Raw genomic sequence first — 20,627 nt, forward strand, 5'->3', positions numbered from 1 at the left:
CACACAAGATGTTAAGAGTGAAAATAATGAAGACCATTCAGGTGGAAATGCCAGTTGCAGGTTGTTTCAAACTGTCTCCAAGAGAACTGGAGATGATCTAAGTACAGCCAGCAAGGCAAGATCTGTAAGAAATGGATAGCCTTTAAACGAATTAGGACATCTGAAGAAAAAAAACAACTTTGGCAGGACAAGGAAGCAGTGCAATGTGAGAAGACAGCTTTCAGAAACTAAGCTGTTTGGCATTTTTCACCTGAAACGAAAATGTTTCTTTTCCACTTTCTGTGTCTGCAAATTTTACTTGAGTTTTAAAGTCAGACTGTGGAGGCTGTTTTTAGTTCATCTTCAAGATACAGATGGTAACATGCAAAGGAGACCTGCATTCCGACGATACCTGTTTGGCTGCATCTCCAATAATTACAGGATAATATATAGTTTTGCCAGTGTAGTGAATAAACACCCTTTACCTAATACACTGGTAAGAAAATATGCTAGATTGAGATGGAAGTATTTTTACCTGCTCAGTTGCCTGATCAGAACAAAGATTTAGTATGTTTTTAAAGGCTTTCCTGAGTACATAGAAACCTTAATAAGACCACTGGAGGGCAGCAATGTCAAAGTGAATCATCCACCAGCGTAGTTTTGGGAATTGTTTCCTGAAAACCCAAATCCACGAAGACTACTAGCAAAGATCTAGAAAAAATTAGAAATAATTTTCTGCTACCCAGGTGCAAATAGGCAGAACAGTGCAATTATTCTAGTGCAAAAGATGATACTGCAATGTCATTTCCCTTACTTTCCCACAACTAAAGAACGCCACCTGAAGCCTGAATGACTTGCCTTGTTTTCAGAAAATACTAAAAACATCCAAAAAATGTTTGGAGTCTTCATGGATTCTAAACCGTATGGATTTGTGTTTTTAAAAAATCAATATATAACCCAAGAGTATTCTGTATATCTTTTTATATACATATATATAATTTGAATTATGTGTACATTTGAGATATGTATAGATACATATTCCCAAATGAATCCATATTGTTGCATTAATATAATGGGAGCAGCACATTCAGCAGAATTTTTAACTTTTATTTTTAAGAAATTTCAAAGAAACCTTTCAAATATCAAGTGAGTGGAATCATTTTAGCGAGTCCTCCCTCCCTCTGTAAGGAAGTCCACTGACATTAGTGAAGATTTTGGGCTCACCATGAAGAGAAATGTTTTGAGCTTTCCTGCAAGCTGTTTTGATTTAGTGAAAGGATGCTATTGTTAGTTCAATATTTACACATTTAAGGAATAGATACTGACAATAATTTAGGATTATAGTTAGTCAAACTCAGCTGTCCATTGCTTTAAAATATATAAAAAAATATATTGGCTGACTTACAGGCCCAGGTCATAACACCCATCTATACTTTTGATAAAATATGAACAAGGTAAATAAAAACGCTATAGAGCCTGCTATTTTTGGAAAAAGCGTAAGACACAGTTCCACTCTGCAATGTAACTATGTACACATCGTCTCTTACTCAGTCCTTGAGCTCCCTGATTGCATTCAAATCACATCTGGCCGTTTTATATACAAATATGTTCTGTTACTGTCCGTCTTAGAAAGCTAACAAGCAGAAAGAAGGAGCTGGGCTTGCCTTATCCATAGTGTCATTTGGCACTCGGATGCCTGAACAAGCCACCCCCATGACTGTAAGGTGATTTTGTTAGGTTACAACGAGAAGGACCTTTTCTGAACGCGTTACGACCAGAAGAAAACATGGTTTGGGACAAGAGTTGATCTTTTAAGAGTTCACATGGGATAACAAGAGATGTGTGAGAACCACCTGGGGAGCACGAACAAAATAAATATAGAAAAGCAATACAATCTTGACAAGACACAGAGACTACTTTTAAGAGTGGAATAATGTGGATTTTAGCAGAATTTATGATTCCTCTTAGGTCCGTGACTTAGGTTACATCTACCTTAGCAAGTAGCTTGGTGCACTAGGAGCAGAACTGCAGTGCAAAAAAGTCGGTGCTCAGGAGACAATGTTCACTCTGTAGGCATTTGGGGATATTTTATTTCAAACTAGCTTTTGTTTGGTCCTGTAGACTGAGAGCCCAGTAGCTGACAGAGCACATGAGATGAACTCCTGGAGACCTTAGCTTCAGATTAGTTTCCTCCAAGAGAAATGCCATTGTGCTCCACACTACACACACAAGCATACTAAGTGGGGCCCTCAGGAATCTCTTCAGGTCCACACACCCAATCCAAAACAAAATGTCCGCATAAAATCCAACCTTACACGATACCGAGAGGAAATACAAGGTAAAATGTCTCGTAGAAGTCATAGATGGCAGTTAGAGAAAGTGTCTACATGTGGACAACTTATACCTATAAATGTAGGCTAAAGTTTCTGGTTTTGTTTTGGTTTTTCTTTACCATTTCCCACATGCATGAGTCTCTCTTCAGCCTTTGGAAGTTAAGTATCTTAGAATGGTGATAAAGAAGATGATATATATGTAATTATTCTTAATTTTTATAGTATTTATATGGAAATGTGAATACATATGTAAATTAAACAGCTTCACAATTGTAACAGTGGCATTTATTTTTTAAGTTTATATAAGTAAGTGATGATGGCATAAAAATGGAGATTAATGAAATATATATCAGGGTCATATGGGAAAAAATTGTGTATAGTCCTGGACCAGTGTTTAAGCCCTCCCTTCTGATCTTGCATTTTTACTACCAGACAGATGGATCTCACCTTCAAATCCAGATTTCACGGTGGGTTTCTGGACTGCAGTTGGAAAAAAAATCCAGCTTCTAAACTGAGATGATCTGCTTGGCAAGTTACTGAAAGACAGTAAAGATGAAAGTACAGAAATTTTTTTCCACAGGCAGTTTTCATGTACATCTATATACTATTTTAAACAAAAACATCTGCTTTACTGCCACTACTCTAAGGCTTTTTTAAAGGCTGGGAAAGAATTCTGTAAAAAATGCTGGATTTTATTAACATTCCAGTTAGCAAACAGATGTTATAATCAATTGTAATAGTGCATGATGAGAAAAGTTGGAATTCTGATATGGAAACATGTCAAAATGTGGATGCTCTAACCTACTTTTAAAGGCAAGGACCCACTTACATGCCTGTATGGAAACAAAGCTGTGAACATTTTCTACGGGAAAACACAGGTATCTGATCGTACCCTCGTCAGATATCAGATCTCTCTGACTTGCCTTAACCTTTGGAACAGGATATTGCAGATTTACCAAGCTTTCCTTTTGGCAAGTTTCCGTTTTTCACAGGGAAACTAAAAACACAGCAGTGCCTCCGAGTCTAATTCGGTGCCTTATTCCAAACACAGGTTTTGATGAGCTGATGAACTAAAGCTCGTGACGCCCTGTAGCCACAAGCCCATGTGCCACGTGCCTACAAACACCAGTTCCTCAACCACCACCATGGCTGCCATGGGGTTTACACCCCAGGCCTTTTGCTGGTCTGCTCATGGAACAACACGGTTCGGTATATTATAATTATTTTTGCAGTGGCTATTTCCCTTGCACTACCATCGGAGGGCAGTACCATTGCCCACATACACTTCCAACCCCTGCAAACCCGCTTCACAGGAACCCCGATGGAGCCCAATGACCCTGGTAGGGATGGAGAGGTCCTGAGGCCCACAGTCTGGTTCTTTCACTGAGCAAGATGCAAGGGGGAGGTGAAAAAAAAAGGGAAAAATAGGAGGCAGGGAAAGCAAAAAATGCTATGCCGGGATGGTTTCTAAGGAAAATATCACCAACTTCAGCAGGAGCAGGCGGCTGTTGTTAGCAACTGGTGTACACAGCCAGGCAGGCAGAGGGGGAAGATGAATGGTTCCTCGGGCCGATGATGAATTACCCCCTTTTCCTGCCCTGCCTCCACGGGCGGCGTGTGGCAGCTGGGGAAGAGGGAGAGGATTTGTCTCCTTCCCTCAGCTGCCAAGCTCCCCGCCTGCACCGCAGCCTGACGGCAGCGGAGGAGCAAGCCAGGCCTCCTGCAAAGCCCAAACCCCCTCAGGGCTTTCAAGTCAACATTTTATTGCGTTTCTCACTAATTCCTGCAGCTGTGCTGCTTTACAAGAGTGCAAAAAGTACCTGTTTTGACAGAGGTAGGGCAGAAACCGGGTATGGGGCTCACAGGCTCTGCCCTCAGCCCTCCCGTTACCGGTACAACAGCGCGGGCACGGAGGCGGGGAGCTGTGTGAGGAAGCCCAGGGAGGGGAATTAGGAAGCGGGGGCAGCCGCCGTTATCCCGCTCCGCGATGGCCTCGGACGGAGCTCGGCCCCGGGTGGCTCCACTCCGCCCCTTTCCTGGGCCGGTTCCCCCCGGCCCGGCGGCCTGGCCCTTCCCGCCCTCACGGTCGCTCGGCAACGGCGGCGCAGCCGAGCGGCGGCGGGAGGCTGAGGGGGCGGCGGGAGGCTGAGGGGACCGGGCCGGCCGCGGCCACCCCAGCGCCGGGCTTGACATGGCTGAGCGGAGCCTCTGGCCCGGCATGCAGGTAAGGCAGCAGGGCTGGGCCGCAGGGGCCCACACGCAGCCCGGCACACAGCCTCACAGGATGGGCAGCCATGGAGGCACACAGACAGACGCCTGTATGCACCCTGGGACACACAGACGCACGCCCTCTACAAAGACTGCCACACACACCCTGTGCAGTGCTTGTGTCTCCCTCAGGCACACACACACACCCCCCTCATAGCCCCAAACACGCACGCCCCCTGCATAAACCATGGCACATGCTGTGTGCATGGAGAACCGTGTCTGCCACCCTCACCTGTGTGCATGCACGGCCTTGTGTACACACGCACACGCTTACATACACACCTCCACACACCTCAGTGTTCATGTGTCTCCCTTTTCAGGGTCCTTCCCACTACCGTTCCCAGCCCTTTCTCCCCACTTTTCTGCCTTCATTTGCTAATTCCAGCCATTTGCACGCATGTCTTCCAATCCGATCTTAGGCCCCAAGCGCTAACATCCTTCTTTTCTTTCCTCAGGACATCTCCCACTTGTTGGAGAGCACTTTTGAGGACCTGTACACTGGAGATGTTATCGGGGAGGACATGGAGAGAAACTGGATCAAGTCCCGAGGAGGCGACAATGCTTATCATGAGAGTTTTACAGAGGAGCTACAGAAGGTACAAGTGGAAACCAAGTCAGAGTTTGGAGCCCTGTTCAGCTTTCATTGCTACTTTGTAATTTCTAGATCTTCTGTAAAATAAAATAAAAAGGCAGGGTGGGATCCTAGAACTGACATTTTAATGGAAATTTGCAGGATCACAGTTTCCCACAGAACCTTTCATGTAAATTAATATTCACCACATGTTTCTTCATGATACTTTCAGCTCTGGGTCGCTTTTCAGATGCAGAGTAAAACCAGTAGCCCTTTAAAATGCCTATTGTACTGGCTGACAACCGTAGTGGTGCGCTATGACACATAATCCATTAGCATTTGCGATGCTGTTTGGGAATCTTGGATGAAATCAACAGTAGAAATGCAAAATGCTTGTATTAATCATTGCTCTGATAGCTATTGTCAGTGTATAAAAGTGTAGGCTATTGCTGGATGAGTTATGTAACAGGTATTTTTTCCATTCTGTGTCATCGTACCCACTTCAAAGGTTATCAGACGTGATTTTGTATTTCTTTTGAGTCATTTATGAATATATTAGTGGACACAGTATGTTCTGAGTAATAAATGGGAGTACTTCTGCTTGGATAAGGTTCATTTCAATTAACACTACATATCTGTAACATGCACGTTACAGCTGAACTAGTCACCCAAGGCTCTCTGTATCATCAGAAAAAGGAAAAAAAAATCAAACCAGGCACTTTTAACGCACGATCCATCCGATCTATTTTAGGTAGCAACTTTGTCATGGAACAGGATCGTATCCTGGATTCCAGTGACAGTGGAGGGATCCCAGAATGAGCAGGACAGGAGGAAGCATCTCATTTTAGCTGAGATGCATCCTACCCTTTGTATTTAAAAAAAAATAAATGGAATTATTTAATTCTATTAAATGAATTATTAAATTCTATTAAATGAGCCAAAAGATTAAACCTTGTTACATGAAAGTTCTACAGAAAGCTCAATTAGGCTACAGGTGTTCTTGAGACCAGTCTATCAGTTTCTCTTGGGGTTGGTCTTGTGTGTCTCTGCGCCTCTGCTATCTTCTCTCTTTAATTTACATTGATACCTCTTTCAGGCAGGATTTTTCTTTTTGAGTTGTGCTTGTAAAGCACTTACCACAGTGGGCAGAGTGATTCAAAATGTGTCAGGAGAAGTGAAGTATCACTATTGGGATATTCTGGAGTTTTAGAAACCTTCCTAGTAACTAGGAGGGAACATTCCCTTTAAATTTAATCCTACATTTCTAGGCAAAATACAGTGCCGTTGCTACTGTCCCACAGAGGTAAAAGACAGACATTTCTCTTGTCCTGAGAGAGTTTTCTCGTCTTTCACACATTTTTCTTGGGCAGTGCTTCTTACCCAGCACAAGTTAAATGACAGGAATGACGGTGTTTTAGCAGGCCAGTTTGTGCTTGTAGAGTAATGATGGTTTTTTACCAAGCTATCCATTTACCTTTCAAAGGCAAATAGAAAACATTTATCTGCAAGGAGATCTTTAATAATTTGTGACAGCTCAAATCAGACTAATTTCTCTGCGTTCACCTGTGCCCATGACAGCTTCTTGCTGAATATAAGTGCCGATTGACAGAAGCTGATATGGTAGAAGAGAACATCATACAGGCCCAGGATCGAGCAAAAGCTGAAGAAGAAAGGGCCCTAAATGTGATGAAGGCAGATGCGGGGGAAGATTTCCACAAAATGGGATTGCCGTCAGGTGAGGATTCTGGAAATACTGTCTCTCCCCAGTACATGTTTATGGTACCTGGAGACGAATGTAACTTTCTTCTGGTAGGAAGGTAGGACTGACACTAGACTCAGTGAGGTTTTTGTTTGGCTTTACATCAGTTGAGCAGCTTTGAAGGATTTTGTGCAGAGATGCAGGTAGGTAACATCTGTGTAACACTGTAAGGAACTAAACAACTAGGTCATTTTCAAAGTAAATTTGCAATTAATGACTTACCACCTAACTTTTATTACAAGCATACGTACCTTGATATATAGCAGCAACAAAGAGGTTGTTTCTCCAGTGGCTACATAGCTGGGTTTGAACTGAATTTAGAATGGTGGACATGCATGTCCAAGTCCTGGGATTAAAATACCAGACTGTTTCTCTATCCAAATATATTACCTGACAGTGATGAGTTACAAGGACAACATTACTTTGGATTGATCAAGACAGTGCATCGTTAAGGGGCTAAGCTTTTGTGCTTTTTTATTGTTTTTTTTTTATTGTTTTGTTTGTTTGTTTGTTTTACTGTTGCAGTGGCATCCTCTTTTAGGTGGATTGTGGATAATGAACTTCTCAGAAAAAATCATTTAACCTGCCCTGATGGTTACATCACTGATAAATTACCTGTTACTAGAGCACCAAAAGGTAACTTTTAAAGCAGAGAATAATTTAGACTTTTTAGAACACTCTCTAAGAATTGAAGCATTGGAGGATGTAGCAGATCTGAGTATATTTTTATAGTTTTCTACCAAAGCAGAAGGGACTCTAGTATTACAAGCATAAAATTCTGCTAAAGGAACATTGTCAAAATAAAATTGATAACTTAAAAATGATCGACGTTAAATGTGCTTAATTATGAAATTTAATGGTGGTCGCACATTTGTTTACAGTTCTTTCCATCTGACACAAAAACAATATTAATTGTGACTGCTCTGCCTGTATTCATTTTCATTAGCACAAAGCTGCAACTACATCTTGTATACAGAAAAGGGAAGTGGTTACAGTAAAGTAAAAACTTTTCAGTGAAATAAAGTTGTATTCTTTATTTTGGGTTTAAAATTTTCCAGTTCTGGAAATGGTGAGACACTGGAACAGGTTGCCCAGAGAGGTGGTGGAAGCCCCATCCCTGGAAGTTTTTAAGGCCAGGCTGGACGGGGCTCTGAGCGACCTGATCTAGTGGGAGATGTCCCTGCCTATGGCAGGGGGGTTGGAACAGGATGATCTTTAAGGTCCCTTCCAACCCTAACAATTCTATGATTCTATGATATATTGGTTTAATTTGCAAATGAAGATCTTTTGGGCAATGTCAAGACTTCTTACTTCTTTTACTCATGTGCGAACCAAGGTGAAAGGTTTCAGTATCATTAAAATGAAATTTTTCAGTCAAGTGGAAACAAACGTTTCAGAGCAGTCAATTTAGTCACAAATTCCAAGATTCAGGGTTTTTCTTCCATTGTAATTCCAAACAAAGCCAAAAATATGACATCTCAGGGTTTTCTCTGAGGTATCAATTTTGTTGTGTAACTATAGGAAGATGGGACTAGATGGTACATCCTGTTTATGTCACTTTTCTGACTGTCATAAGTCCATCTTACGGGTCTTTTTGTAAACTGAACAGAACATTCTAAGTTCTGCTCACTTGGAAGAGTAACAGAGCTTTCTAAGAGTAATATAACTTTCTTTGTGTGTAGCTTGTTTAATTAATATTTCTAAAAACTTTCTTATTAAAGTAATAAGCTTCATTTGTGCAAAATAAATTATAAACATATATTAAATTCTAGATGATTTAAAATGTATTTTTTCCATTAAAAAAACCTACAATAAATTCATATACCTACACTTAGAATAGATGCTTATAATTCATGTTTTTCTCTTAGAGAATTAAATTTTTCTTTGAATTGCAGGAAAAACAGAACCTGGCTACATCAGAGAGACGTTTAGTTTTAAACAGCATGTTTCTTCAGGCTCACGGGACCAGATGCCTGCAGGGATTGCACACCTACAGAAAATACCTGGTAGTCTGCCAAGTGTATCTTTATGCACATTAACTTGGCCTTCAACTCCAGAGTCTAGCTACCAGACTAAAAAGACACGTAAGGTACATTTTAGAGATTTGTTTGTTTTAGTCTTTCAGAACTGTAGGGCCTATTGCTGTTCCTCTAACAAAGGGTAAATATCAGTGCAGATTTGACTCCAGTACTTGGGTTTTTTTGATCTGTTAAGAAAAGAGAAATACAATATTTCTATATGAATTTTCAATGCTGTATAGCTTTAATTAGATATGTACAGATACCTTAGCCATTCTCCCCAAAATTGTCGTGTTTAATTTTGCACCATGGTATTTGTTTTTCAAAGAAAACTGATGCCTCGCAGAAGGTAGCCTGGAAAGATAGTAAGTGCAAAGCAGAGGAAGAAAGAGAGCGTGCTTACCTTGCCAAACTTGAGAAAAGACAGAATTACTTGAAGAACCCCCGCTTTTTCCCACCAAATGCTCTTCATGGAGGCAAATCTCTTGTCATTTCTCAAGAAAAGGTGGAACAAACTATAGCCAGAAGAAAAGCAGAAGATAATAAAGGGTATGCAGTATATACAATTTATTGATTCTGATCTGGAGCACACAGAGAGATCCACTATAGAATTGCTGTGGATTTACATGTAGATATTTTGAGCTAAATGTCTGTGTGGTCTCGTAGGAAACAAAGTATGTCTGTGCGACATTTTGTTTTTGCCAAAGGGTACATTTTGCAATTTCTTATTTTATCAGTATTTATAGAACTAGGCAGTAAGATAATGTCTCCTTTTTTTTTGTCTTTCAGAGACACCTCATTTGTTCCTGTGTTTCTTGCCAATCCACCTACTGTTTTGTTTTCTGATTATGAAGTTGGCCAGGTTTATGAGGTGAGAACTTGCTGCTTTGGAGAGGGTTCGTTCGACCACTGAGAAGCATTATGTCCTACCATGATCTACACATTTCACTCACTGTTGGCTTTCTGCAGTTCAACAAAAGTCTGAGTTTCTTCTTACATTCAATTAATGACCCTTTAGCTTCCTCAAGATATTCTTTCACACATGCCACTGACACACTAACCAGTGAAAACTGAAAGGGACTCTTACCAGTCTTTGCTTGGGTTTGGTAGTATCTGATTCAGGCTTTATTGAATAAACTGAGATTTTTGGGCCAGTTATGATGATAAATTAGCTACTACTAGCAGAGTACTGTGGAACTGCAAACATTATAATGAGTGTTGATAAATACAAAGGAGTATTTTATTTTCTTTTTAAATGAAGATGACTATAGAGCTGCAGAACATCACTTCAACATGTCATCACGTAAGACTTATCCCCCCCTCTACTTCAGCGTTTGCCATTGGGCCAGGTAAGGGTTATTTTTTCTGCCTTTAAGATGTTAACACATAAGAGATCTAATTTATCTGCTTGAACAAAGAATTTTCAGAGACATTATGTTTGGTTCTGCTGTCCCTAGTGCTCTGTGTAGGACAATATTCTGCTCAGTTCTTTAGAGACTGAAGGCTGTCTTATGTTTCTAGGACCATTCACGTGCAACTCATAAGCAGATTCAAATGGTCGAATTGGGAATTCAAGAAGACTAACTAACATTAACATGTTTGAAGTTAGATTGAAATATATCCATGGAGTACCTAGATTGACCCTTATCCAAAATTTATCTAGGAACAGACATAGTGTCCATTGAAATCAGTACTAGGAGATGGCAAGAAATAGCATACTTCAATTGGCACAAGGAAGATTAGGTGAGAGGAAAGGTAAGAAAAACACCTTTCTTACAGTAGGGTAGCCAGGAACTGGCATAGATTGCCAAAGGAGGTTGTGGTATCGCTGTCACAGCATCGGAGGAATATTGCGAAGGAGTTAGGTTCCCCCATGTAAACCTTGTTGTCTTGTGGCAGAGGAAAACTGGATAACGACTGTAAGTTTCTCCTCACTCGGTTTCCTCAGTTATGAGAAGCATTTTTCAGACAAAAAATCTTCTTTATGTTCAGTGGAAGATATGGATGTACAGATTACGCTGGCAGGCCTTCTGTGGTCATTCATTTTTATCAGTTTGACTTAGGCAATACATGGGGAGAGTTTACAGGCACCTTTCCAGAGGGAGATGTGATCATAAATACAGATGCCAACTTTGGGAGGTTTTAATTTTTTTAATTCCCTGCATATTTTTTTTTCCAAGGAAAATTTCCAGGAAAGGGAGGAATGATTGCTCCTGGGATGACATGCCAATATACGGTCCAGTTTATTCCTGAACATCTAGGAGATTATGAGGATTGTATATTAGTGGAGACTCAAGTATCAGAACCTCTTCTGATCCCGATCCAAGCTAAAAGACCACCTCCAGTGTTAACATGTCAGTAATGTCCAATTCTTAGGTTTCTCTAAAGTTAAACAGACTTGTTTGGCTTTTTTTTATTTGACTGTCTCCAATTTTATGTCACAAACCAAATGTTGACAAACTTGGCGGTGCAGTTTCTACATTTTGATATCTATCCCATTTTCACTCATAATAGCTTTATTAGTTATTAAAACATAATCCTGTCAAATTTTTCCTCAATTATTTTTGCTTGCCACATCAAGCTCATTTTTTTTCACTGTATTAGAGGATTGATCAGGATCCACTTCTCTAGGTTTGTGTCTTGCCAATTCCTGAACTACTAACTGTAATTACCAATCCTAAATATTAAGGAATTACGATTTAGTTATAAATGTTTGATGATATTAATATTAATGAAATTTTACATTAATTATATACAGATATGACATCTGCAGGATTCACCTCTCAGACATCTAGCCTCAACTGTAACAACCAGGATTACTTTTGCAGAAACGTGCTTTGATACTTTGTAAATTCACTTTTTCTGTTATACTGAGCTTTTTTAAAAATCATCTCTTACTCTTTGTCATCATTCAATGCACTCTTTAAGTAAAAATCGCCATTAAAATGTAAGATGAATGTAGAAATATGTACCTCATACTGTTTAACTTTCAAATTGAAAGAATTTAAGGTTTTTTAGGATTGCAGCACCCAGCATATTCATATGCAGTAATGTTGTCTTTAACGAGTTATTCAAGAACTGGTGTTGCCAGCTGCTAGCCTTCAATGTCCATGTAGTCTGATTTTCTGTGTTACTCATTGCAGTGCCTCACATTATAGACTGTGGTTCCTGCCTTGTTGGAGGAATAAAAGTAACGATAATTTCATGCAGAAATGAGGGATTTAGCACTGGGAAGTTCTGTATAATGCCAAAGAAAGCCTGGCCACCTCCGAATTCCAGGGTGAGTGATTAGAAGGGAAATATTGGACAAGGTATGGTATAAATGGCTTGATGTGAAGGGCTTTGATCTAGTCGTGGTATAGAATCATAGAATAGTTCGGGTTGGAAGGGACTTTCAAAGTCATCTAGTCCAACCGCCCTGCAATGAGCAGGGACATCTTCAACTAGACCAGGTTGCTCAGAGCCCCGTCCAACCTGACCTTGAATGTTTCCAGGGATGGGGCATCTATCACCTCTCTGGGCAACCTGGGCCAATGTGTCACCACCCTCATTGTAAAAAATTTCTTCCTTAAATCTAGTCTAAATCTTCCCTCTTTTAGTTTAAAACCATTACCCCCTTGTCCTATCACAGCAGGGCCTGCTAAAAAGTCTGTCCCCATCTTTCTTGTAAGCCCCTTTTAAGTATTAAAAGGCCACAAGAAGGTTTCCTTGGAGCCTTCTCTTCTCTGGGCTGAACAACCCCAACTCTCCCAGCCTGTCCTCACAGGAGAAGTGCTCCAGCCCTCTGATTATTTTTGTGGCCGCCTCTGGACCCATTCCAGCTGGTCCATGTCATGTATATTAGCACAGAGGTCATAAGACCTTGCTGGGGACATCTGTATTGTCCCATTCTCTGAGGGGTTCCCATTTATCCTCGAGACCAATCTCTCTGGATGTCTGTACCTCCTGCTTGTTCTCCAGCTTGCCTCTGGAAGAAGATGTTTTGCTCAGTGGTGAGGTAAACTCAGGCATAGGTCAGGGAAAGGACAACTGGTTTGAACTTTAATCTTACCCTTAAAGCAAATAGAAATGCAATCAGTTCTAGCATCGCTTGAGCTCATTTTCTCCCCCTTCCCACCAAAGGTATCGCTTACTGACCTTGCTGCACCTCTAGACCCTAGCAGTCCACTCCAGTACCGCTCTGTCTTTAGCTTTCCATCACAAAACAGGGTCTAAGTGAAATGCACAAAGAAGATAAGGTGTGACTGGTAGATTGGCATTTTATGTGCTGGAGAAAAGGCTAATGGGACAGCTGGTGTGCCAGATTGTCCCCCCTGAAATGCTTTACAGTTCTAATTCAAAGTGAGTCATAAGCATGGCGAAACAGCCAGAGCTCCTGTGCTCAGGCATAGCTGTTCTTCTGTGAATATGAATATTAGGGCTCCTAACACGATCATTTGCCTTTGGTGACAACGTCTTCCCTCCTGCTTTCACCAAGGTCATTAAAAAGCATGGAGCATTTATTCTAATTGAGCTATATACATAAGCCACATACTTTTGACATGTGTGGAAAAAAATTACTGTAAAAGGTAGAACATTGATGTTGTAGTATACTGCTTGTTTTAGGTAAACCTGTATTTTAAAAACAACCACCTAATTAATTCAACTTATTAGTCTTTCTTTTTTTTTTTCTCTTTTTTTTACACTTTAGGCTGTTGCCACTGTTGATTTTGTGATACAAGATCCTTTTGGGATCTATCCTGCTGTTTTTGAGCTAGCTCCAGGGCAGAGTACGACAGTAGAGGTTAGTACCGACTGCTACAGAAAGTATTTGTACTTTACCAAATACGTTAGCAATCAAGATTATTTTAGAAGACCGTGGATGGACCTTGCAAATTTGTGTTTGTGTGAGCCAAAATGCTCAAATCTTGCTGTGCAATTATGTTGGAAGAATTGCAATTGTCTTATTGAAGCGTCTTTCACGGAAATTTCCAAGTGTTGCTTAGCCACTCAGAGACCAGCCAGATTTTCCCGATGCAAGGAATCTTGTTAGAGAAAACAGGAATCTGAGAACACAGGAGTCCTTATTTCACTCCAGCTGGGGCATCGAGTCCAAGAAACTTTTCCTTTCTGAGCTTCCTGGGGAAAAAAAAGGGCATCTGGAGAAAAGAAATCCTTTCATTGAAGAGCAGCAGGTACAAATCCTTCACTTAGGCTGCGCTCTTTCCTGAAAAAGGTCCTGCAGTAGGTGTGTATTACTGGTAGTCACCACTGCTTTCTCTGATGTGGGCCACATTTTATTACAGCATCACTATGGGGAGAGGAAGAGCGATATGGAGAACATGGCTGTCCTCCAGCCCTTCCTTTCTCCAGTGCCTCTTGGCTGTTGGTAAGAGGGATGGTTCAGGCAGGTGTGGATAAAGGAGAAATGTTTCTTCTCCTTTCTCCCTCCCCAGGTGCATTGCTTCAGCAAGGCCAGGCATGTGTAGGACAGAAAGAGGAGATGGATTTAGCATAGGTTGGGTTCGCAGGCCGTAACGGACAAGAAGTAGAATAACCATTACACGGCCAAAGGTTTTGGCCCCTGAACAATTTTTGTTGCAGTGGAGCTCGGGGAAGGCACACAGCAGCTGCCCTGCTCACACTGTTGCAGCTTGACAGGCAGTGGGGGCATTGCTCCAATAAGTGACCAAGGGCAGATTAGATTCTGAGGGTCTAATTCATGTGACTGACCAACCCAGCAGAGTGCTCACATCTCCAGTGACTACAAAGTCTGGTGACCTTCCAGATACACACATGTAAGTTTAGTGACCCAGAAAACACCTATTTCTTTCTGGTCTCTATTAAGGGAATATGACACACTCTGTTTCTTGCAAATGTAAGCTTTAATTATGAATCATTAGAACTGTCCTTTAGTGAACATTTACGAGTCGAAGTTTATTACTTCCTGGAAAGAAGTAACAGGCATTGCTATTTCACTTCTCTCTTTCAGGTAGTGTTTTTCCCTTCTTTTCCAGAAGTCTCACAGCAAATATACACCATTGTTTGTGACAGTTGCCAAGTCAATGATGTTACAGTCACAGGTTTGTTTCTAACACTTTTCAGAGATCGTGTTTCTAACACTGTAGATATTCAAATAATGTGAGTGGTGGTTGATGGCTTGAAGCGATGATGAGATTTAATGTCACTGGATTAAGCACATACTTTGTCCCCCGATGGTGTTAAATGGTAAGCTTTTTTATTATTATTATTACTGTTCCATCTCAGTGCATGAAATACATGGCATTCAGAAAACAATGAGCTCTTAACCCACTGTAGCCAAAAATCCAAATGTAAAATGTCACCAAGTAGCAGAAAAGAACACCTGTAGTCGGGTGCAATTCATTGCTTAGGCTTTTGTATCAGTAAGATGACATGACAAAGTATAAAACATCAGCTTTAACAGGGCAGAAATACATTTGGGTGTGAAGCAAATTTAGGGCACGTCTTGGTTGAGGATATTCAGGAGAGAGAGGCAGTCTTTGGATTAGCTAATGAAACCAGTTGAAATTCTCGTAAATGTTAGTGCTTGTCCTGTGATGTAATCGTGAGTGCTATAACATTAGGCTTGACTTGTAGTCTATTTTATCACTTTATTATAGGTATTTCCTTTGGAAATGTTTGAATAGTGCATTTTCTGCTTATTTTTATTTTAAGATACTGCTCAAAACATCTGGGAGCCACATTATCAACAACTGTAAACATTCTGCTCATTTCAGTGAAACGGTGCTGATGTAAGTGAGCTGAGATTGTGGCCCTGAAATTCAAATCTGTTAAGTTCACGAAGAGAAAGATCTCAATTGATATATAAGTATCAGGAAAATATTGTACAGTTAACACATTGGAGTTCTGAAACTTGAGGAAACAGCAGATACAATCAGTAATGGCCATTGCTGGCATTTGCTGTTAATGTGTAATACGAACAATGTTAATAGCCAGATGGTAAACAGTAATACCTACTTATTTCTTCAAGGGGTTGGACAGCTGATAGCTCTGGAGCTTGTGTTCGTCACGGGTGGAGAAAGCAAACCTGAACCTGGTGAAGTTACTGATGTAACAGCACAGCATCTCATACGATTTGACCCCCAAAACCCACACACCACCCAGGAGAAGAAACTGGTTATAAGAAACTCTACGTATGTAACTACTATTAATAGAGTAATGCTCTGCAGTCTGAACATACTCGTGGGGACCTCAACTGTGAGACCATCCTCTCTCAAGCTGGAGAAACCTTCATGCACTAGTTGATAAACTTTGTGCAGAAGCCTTGCTTCTTTCTGCCACATAGTTTAATAATTAAGGTTCAAGGATATGCTTGTAAAAGCAGGAACATTATATATAAATCAAACATTATGGCAACCATTAGCCATACCATTTGGTTCATACGCTGCCAAGGTCAATATATTTGCCTTGGTATAGATAAATCTACAACTGCAAAAGATTCATAAATATGGATGGTTGCAGGAAATATTTAACAGGGTAATTGAGATGGGATTTATCTAACTTTACACGTCTACAATGTATACTTGTGCAACTGAACTAAAAACCCTATACTCTTTTCCTTTCATAGTGCAGGGAAATAGATGCTTTTAAGGATGCAGTTCTGACTGTGGACATCTCCCACAGAACAAGACATAACACATCCTGGACTCCCCTGCATCTCCATAGATTAAAGCGGGAGCCCAATGTAACTAGCTTGTATTAAAATTTTCCAATGATTCCTACTATTGAGTCCTAATAGATCTAAATATAAACTCTATTTGAAGACAAGGAATATGTCCCTACGTGCAATTACGTTGTACTGAACATAGTAGAATCCTGATTTTGATCAAAAGCAGCTGGATGATAATAGAAGTACACTAATGTGCATGACTGCAGTAGTTAGAGGCTATAGACCATCAAAGCAGAGAGGAGGTCAGTGCTGGTTTTAGATACGTTCATGTAAATTGCTACTTGCTACACTGAATTTCTGGAAGTTTGTTTTGTGGCCTGGAAACCACACATGCATAATGCCAGAACAGAATGCTGTTTGGGTATAGAAAGAGTGATTCAGTGAACTGGATACTGTAAACTGACGAAGGATGTGACTATGCCAATTTCTACATTTTCTCTGTGTTATAATCATGACAGCAGTCCCTGCACGTCTGGTATCAGCATTTGTATGAAGCAAAGTTGGACAGCCTGGGACTGAACTCCACAGAAGCAGGAAAGAGAAAACTTTCTACTGCTATAGAAAGTGAAACAAGAAATTGTACATGTTCAGTTTTCTGTCGTTGACACTCACTTTCAAATTCCAGTGTCCTTCCTCCCCTTAGTAAGGCAAAGTTTTTGAGGTCAGTAGGAGCAAGGTTTTAAAACCCGTGAACGCATTCCATGGAATACAATTCTGCTGAAGCAACCCAGTTAAGCAACCTTTTCTGGATTACAGAGAGTGTTGCAGAGCCATTGCTATGATCTTAGCTGGAGCCCCTGTGTTTCTTGATACGTTAAAGACCACAGCTTGCACTTGGATTAAATTCAGAATGTTAATGTAGATCATGAGCAGTGATCCAATGCAAACAGACTGATATCAGCAGGAATTGTCCTGTTGAACTCAGATTCTTGAAAAAAGAATCGTAGAGTTTCCTAGAAGTTGCATTACATGACAAGTTAAATAAGGCAAGAAAGTGTTAACATATCTTGCTCATTTATATAATTTACTTCCATATATTAGCATATTCTTTATACAATTTATGACTTTATACAATTTATTTATTTTTATGACTCTATGCTGCTTCATCAACTTTGTAGCTCACAAAGACTGGTAACTCTAACCCTTGTAATTTTTAAGGAGAGGAATTCCCTACATGGAAAAAGGAACTGCAAATCTTCTCCCAATATCTTACTCAAAAATGTCTAATTTTTTTAATTATAGCTTTTTGTTGTTTATTGATTTCTTTGCAGCCACGTAGAACTTCCTTTCTACTGGCAGATAATAAAGCCTAATCTGAAACCATTAATACCAGAAGAAACTGCAGACTTTATGAAGCTCAAATACACTCAAGATACAGAGTCAGCCTTCTCCCTAAATCTTGAGCAGGGAGTTTTGCTTCCCCATGCTGATCATGAGTTTATTCTCACTTACACTCCACAGGAGGTATGGCTTGTGATTCCTTCCTATCTGCAAACTCCAGCTGTGTATTTTTATGCAAGCCATAAAATTCTTGCTGTGCAGCTTTCTGAATTAAATTTAATTAGTTGGTACTATGCTCTGTTAAACAGTGTTCAAAATGTAAAAAGTTACTACAAGAAAACATGTTTTGACTGCAAAATATGAGACAGTTTCTGATCTCATGTCATTTTTGGTACTGATTGGACACAATTAATTTTACACTGAAACTGTAGACGCATCCTCATAGCTGCAGCTGTGCTGGCTGGTAAAGTTACCACTCTCCCATTACCGGCTCCTCCACAATCTCCTGACCCTTCCCATCTGCTGAGTCAGCTGCTTTGGGGGTGTGCCCCATACCTGCTGCAGCCTAAATAATTTTGGTTAGCAAACAGTGATTATTTAAACTGTTTCCAACTGTAGCTTTTTTGGGCTGAAATGGGTCCTATGAACAGCTGCGTGGCAAATTAAGGGGGTAGTAGTAGCCTTTGGCAGAGAAATTATAGGATGCAGCTGTGGGTAAAAAGGGGTGCAACGATGTTTGAGCGCAGCTGTACCAGTGACTGTTGTCTTCGTTTCTGCTTTGCTGTCTGTGTAAATAAGGAGCATGAGCTCACTGTATTTAAAGAAACTCAATCCAAAGTAAGCCCAAGAGTGGGAATATCCCGTGCTGTGGTGATTGACGTACATAGGAACACCTCAAATAAGTATGGAAGAGAAACTAACTGTGTTTTTAAAATACTTCAATTAGTTAATAGAAAAATACATTGAATTAGCATATACACTTAATATCTCTCTAGAAACAAAGGAATCTTTTGCAAAGCCCTTCAAATTTAAGGCCTGCTTCTTTGTTTCCTTTTTTTTGCCCATTATAATATAGAAGGCACCCTCTTTTCCCGTGACAGAAAAGTAGTGTTTCTTACTCAAAATCAGACTGATAGTCAATTAAGCTGAACGCCCTGGAGCTGTTATAGGAAACTTTAAGTTATTACAGCAGTACTGATCTTAATTTGGGGAGCCTGTGCAGATGCTTGTGTGTAGTATGCAATATACTAGGGAAATAATAACAGACATGTCAAAAATGAGTATTTTTCTTGGAACCATGCACCATGAGATCAGAATCTGGCTTAATATTTTGCAATCAAACATGTTTTCTTTTAGTTACTCTAGAGTTACTAAATATTGTTTATCAGAGCTTAGAACTCCGATGATGATTGTTCATCCTTTAAATGTAAACTACTTTTTCATCTCTTTTTAAGCCTCAACATAACTGATTAGTTGACATTAAAATTCTCTCCTCCTTCATCTGTATAGCTGAAGAGTTATCACAGTGTGATTCAGATGGTACTGAGGGACATCCCAGAATCACCTTGGTAAGCTGAGAAACAGTATTTCCTGGTAGAACGTGTAGCCACATTTTAGCTATGCTATGACATTAAGTTACTGCGATTCATCATCTTTCTGGTCATGATGGACTGACAAATATAAAAGACTTTATCTGCACAACTAATTGTGGTACAAAGAGCATCGCTGTGATCTCCCCTAATGTCTGGACCCTAATGTCTCCCCTAATGCCTTAGCCCTAGCTAGGGCTGTGTGTCTCTTGGAAAAAATAATATTGTCATTTTGTCTATTTATTTCCCAGCTTTCTTCTGAGATTTCCAGCAGGTTTTCCTGTTATTACAGTTCGTCACAGCAGTCTGTGACTTACATACTTCTTCATGAACAGACTGAGACTACTAGAATACATTAAAGAACAACTATAATTTTTTCCAGTTTTTAATTGTCCCTAGCCTGGGCTAACTGCAAATGGGCAGTCTGTAATTGAGAAACTTTTGATGATTTTCAATTTTAATCTCGCAATTAGAAGATGGGATCCAGTTTAAACACCACTTTAAGATGCTTAATAATTCTACCATATTTCCTCCCAAAGTTTAGTAAAAGAGGGGATGCTTCAAAACATCCCAGCATACAAAGCAGAGGATGTAATAGCACTAGAAATAGAAGTTAAAGGATCAACAGAACCATTTCACCTTCTCCTGGAACCATACGCCATTATCATTCCTGGAGAAAACTTTATTGGTGTAAACGTCAGAAAAACATTTAAGGTTTGTTTGCTTTTGGCTTCATTGTTATCATGTGCTTTGTGTCACTAGATGTCATAGGTGTTACTAGAAGATATGAGAAAATCCATGGTATTTTAGTTTTTCTTAAATATTTTTAAAGGAGACTATGAGTCCAGGAGGGTCTGTACTGAATTTCCCTAGCAAGCCTCTTTAGCCCTACACTCCAAGCAGCAGCTTTTGTTCTTTTTTCATCTCTCAAGTTTGACACCAGAGAGTTTTACCCTTCTAAATATTTTCCTGGGTCAGAGTCAGAAACTTGTTGCTTATCACTTTGTCACTCCTGTAGTGTAAAAGTTTTCCAGTTGGGAGGAATAGCCAATGGATGATTAAATTACTTCGTAACAGAGGCACTGTTCATGCAAAGAACTACAGCAAGCACAGAAGAGCTACAAAAGTCATGCTGCAGC

The 20,627-nt window shown here is 40.1% G+C and overlaps 1 protein-coding gene across 1 annotated transcript in view; it reads left to right on the forward strand.

Moving 5' to 3' along the window:
* Positions 1-6,857: 6,857 nt before the first annotated feature.
* Positions 6,858-20,627, forward strand: part of DLEC1 (DLEC1 cilia and flagella associated protein) — a 37,954-nt gene continuing 24,184 nt past the window's right edge. Inside the window, exons 1-14 of the mRNA XM_063324327.1 lie at positions 6,858-6,886; positions 7,436-7,546; positions 8,806-8,999; positions 9,257-9,477; positions 9,718-9,799; positions 10,190-10,277; positions 11,109-11,282; positions 12,072-12,208; positions 13,619-13,711; positions 14,900-14,990; positions 15,920-16,082; positions 17,890-18,082; positions 19,409-19,467; positions 20,028-20,202. Coding sequence (XP_063180397.1) covers positions 6,871-6,886; positions 7,436-7,546; positions 8,806-8,999; positions 9,257-9,477; positions 9,718-9,799; positions 10,190-10,277; positions 11,109-11,282; positions 12,072-12,208; positions 13,619-13,711; positions 14,900-14,990; positions 15,920-16,082; positions 17,890-18,082; positions 19,409-19,467; positions 20,028-20,202 — 1,797 coding nt within the window. The 5' untranslated portion in view covers positions 6,858-6,870. The remainder of the gene's footprint in view (positions 6,887-7,435; positions 7,547-8,805; positions 9,000-9,256; positions 9,478-9,717; positions 9,800-10,189; positions 10,278-11,108; positions 11,283-12,071; positions 12,209-13,618; positions 13,712-14,899; positions 14,991-15,919; positions 16,083-17,889; positions 18,083-19,408; positions 19,468-20,027; positions 20,203-20,627) is intronic.

The sequence above is a fragment of the Chroicocephalus ridibundus genome, chromosome 2 (assembly GCF_963924245.1).
Source record: "Chroicocephalus ridibundus chromosome 2, bChrRid1.1, whole genome shotgun sequence".
NCBI lineage: Eukaryota > Metazoa > Chordata > Aves > Charadriiformes > Laridae > Chroicocephalus > Chroicocephalus ridibundus.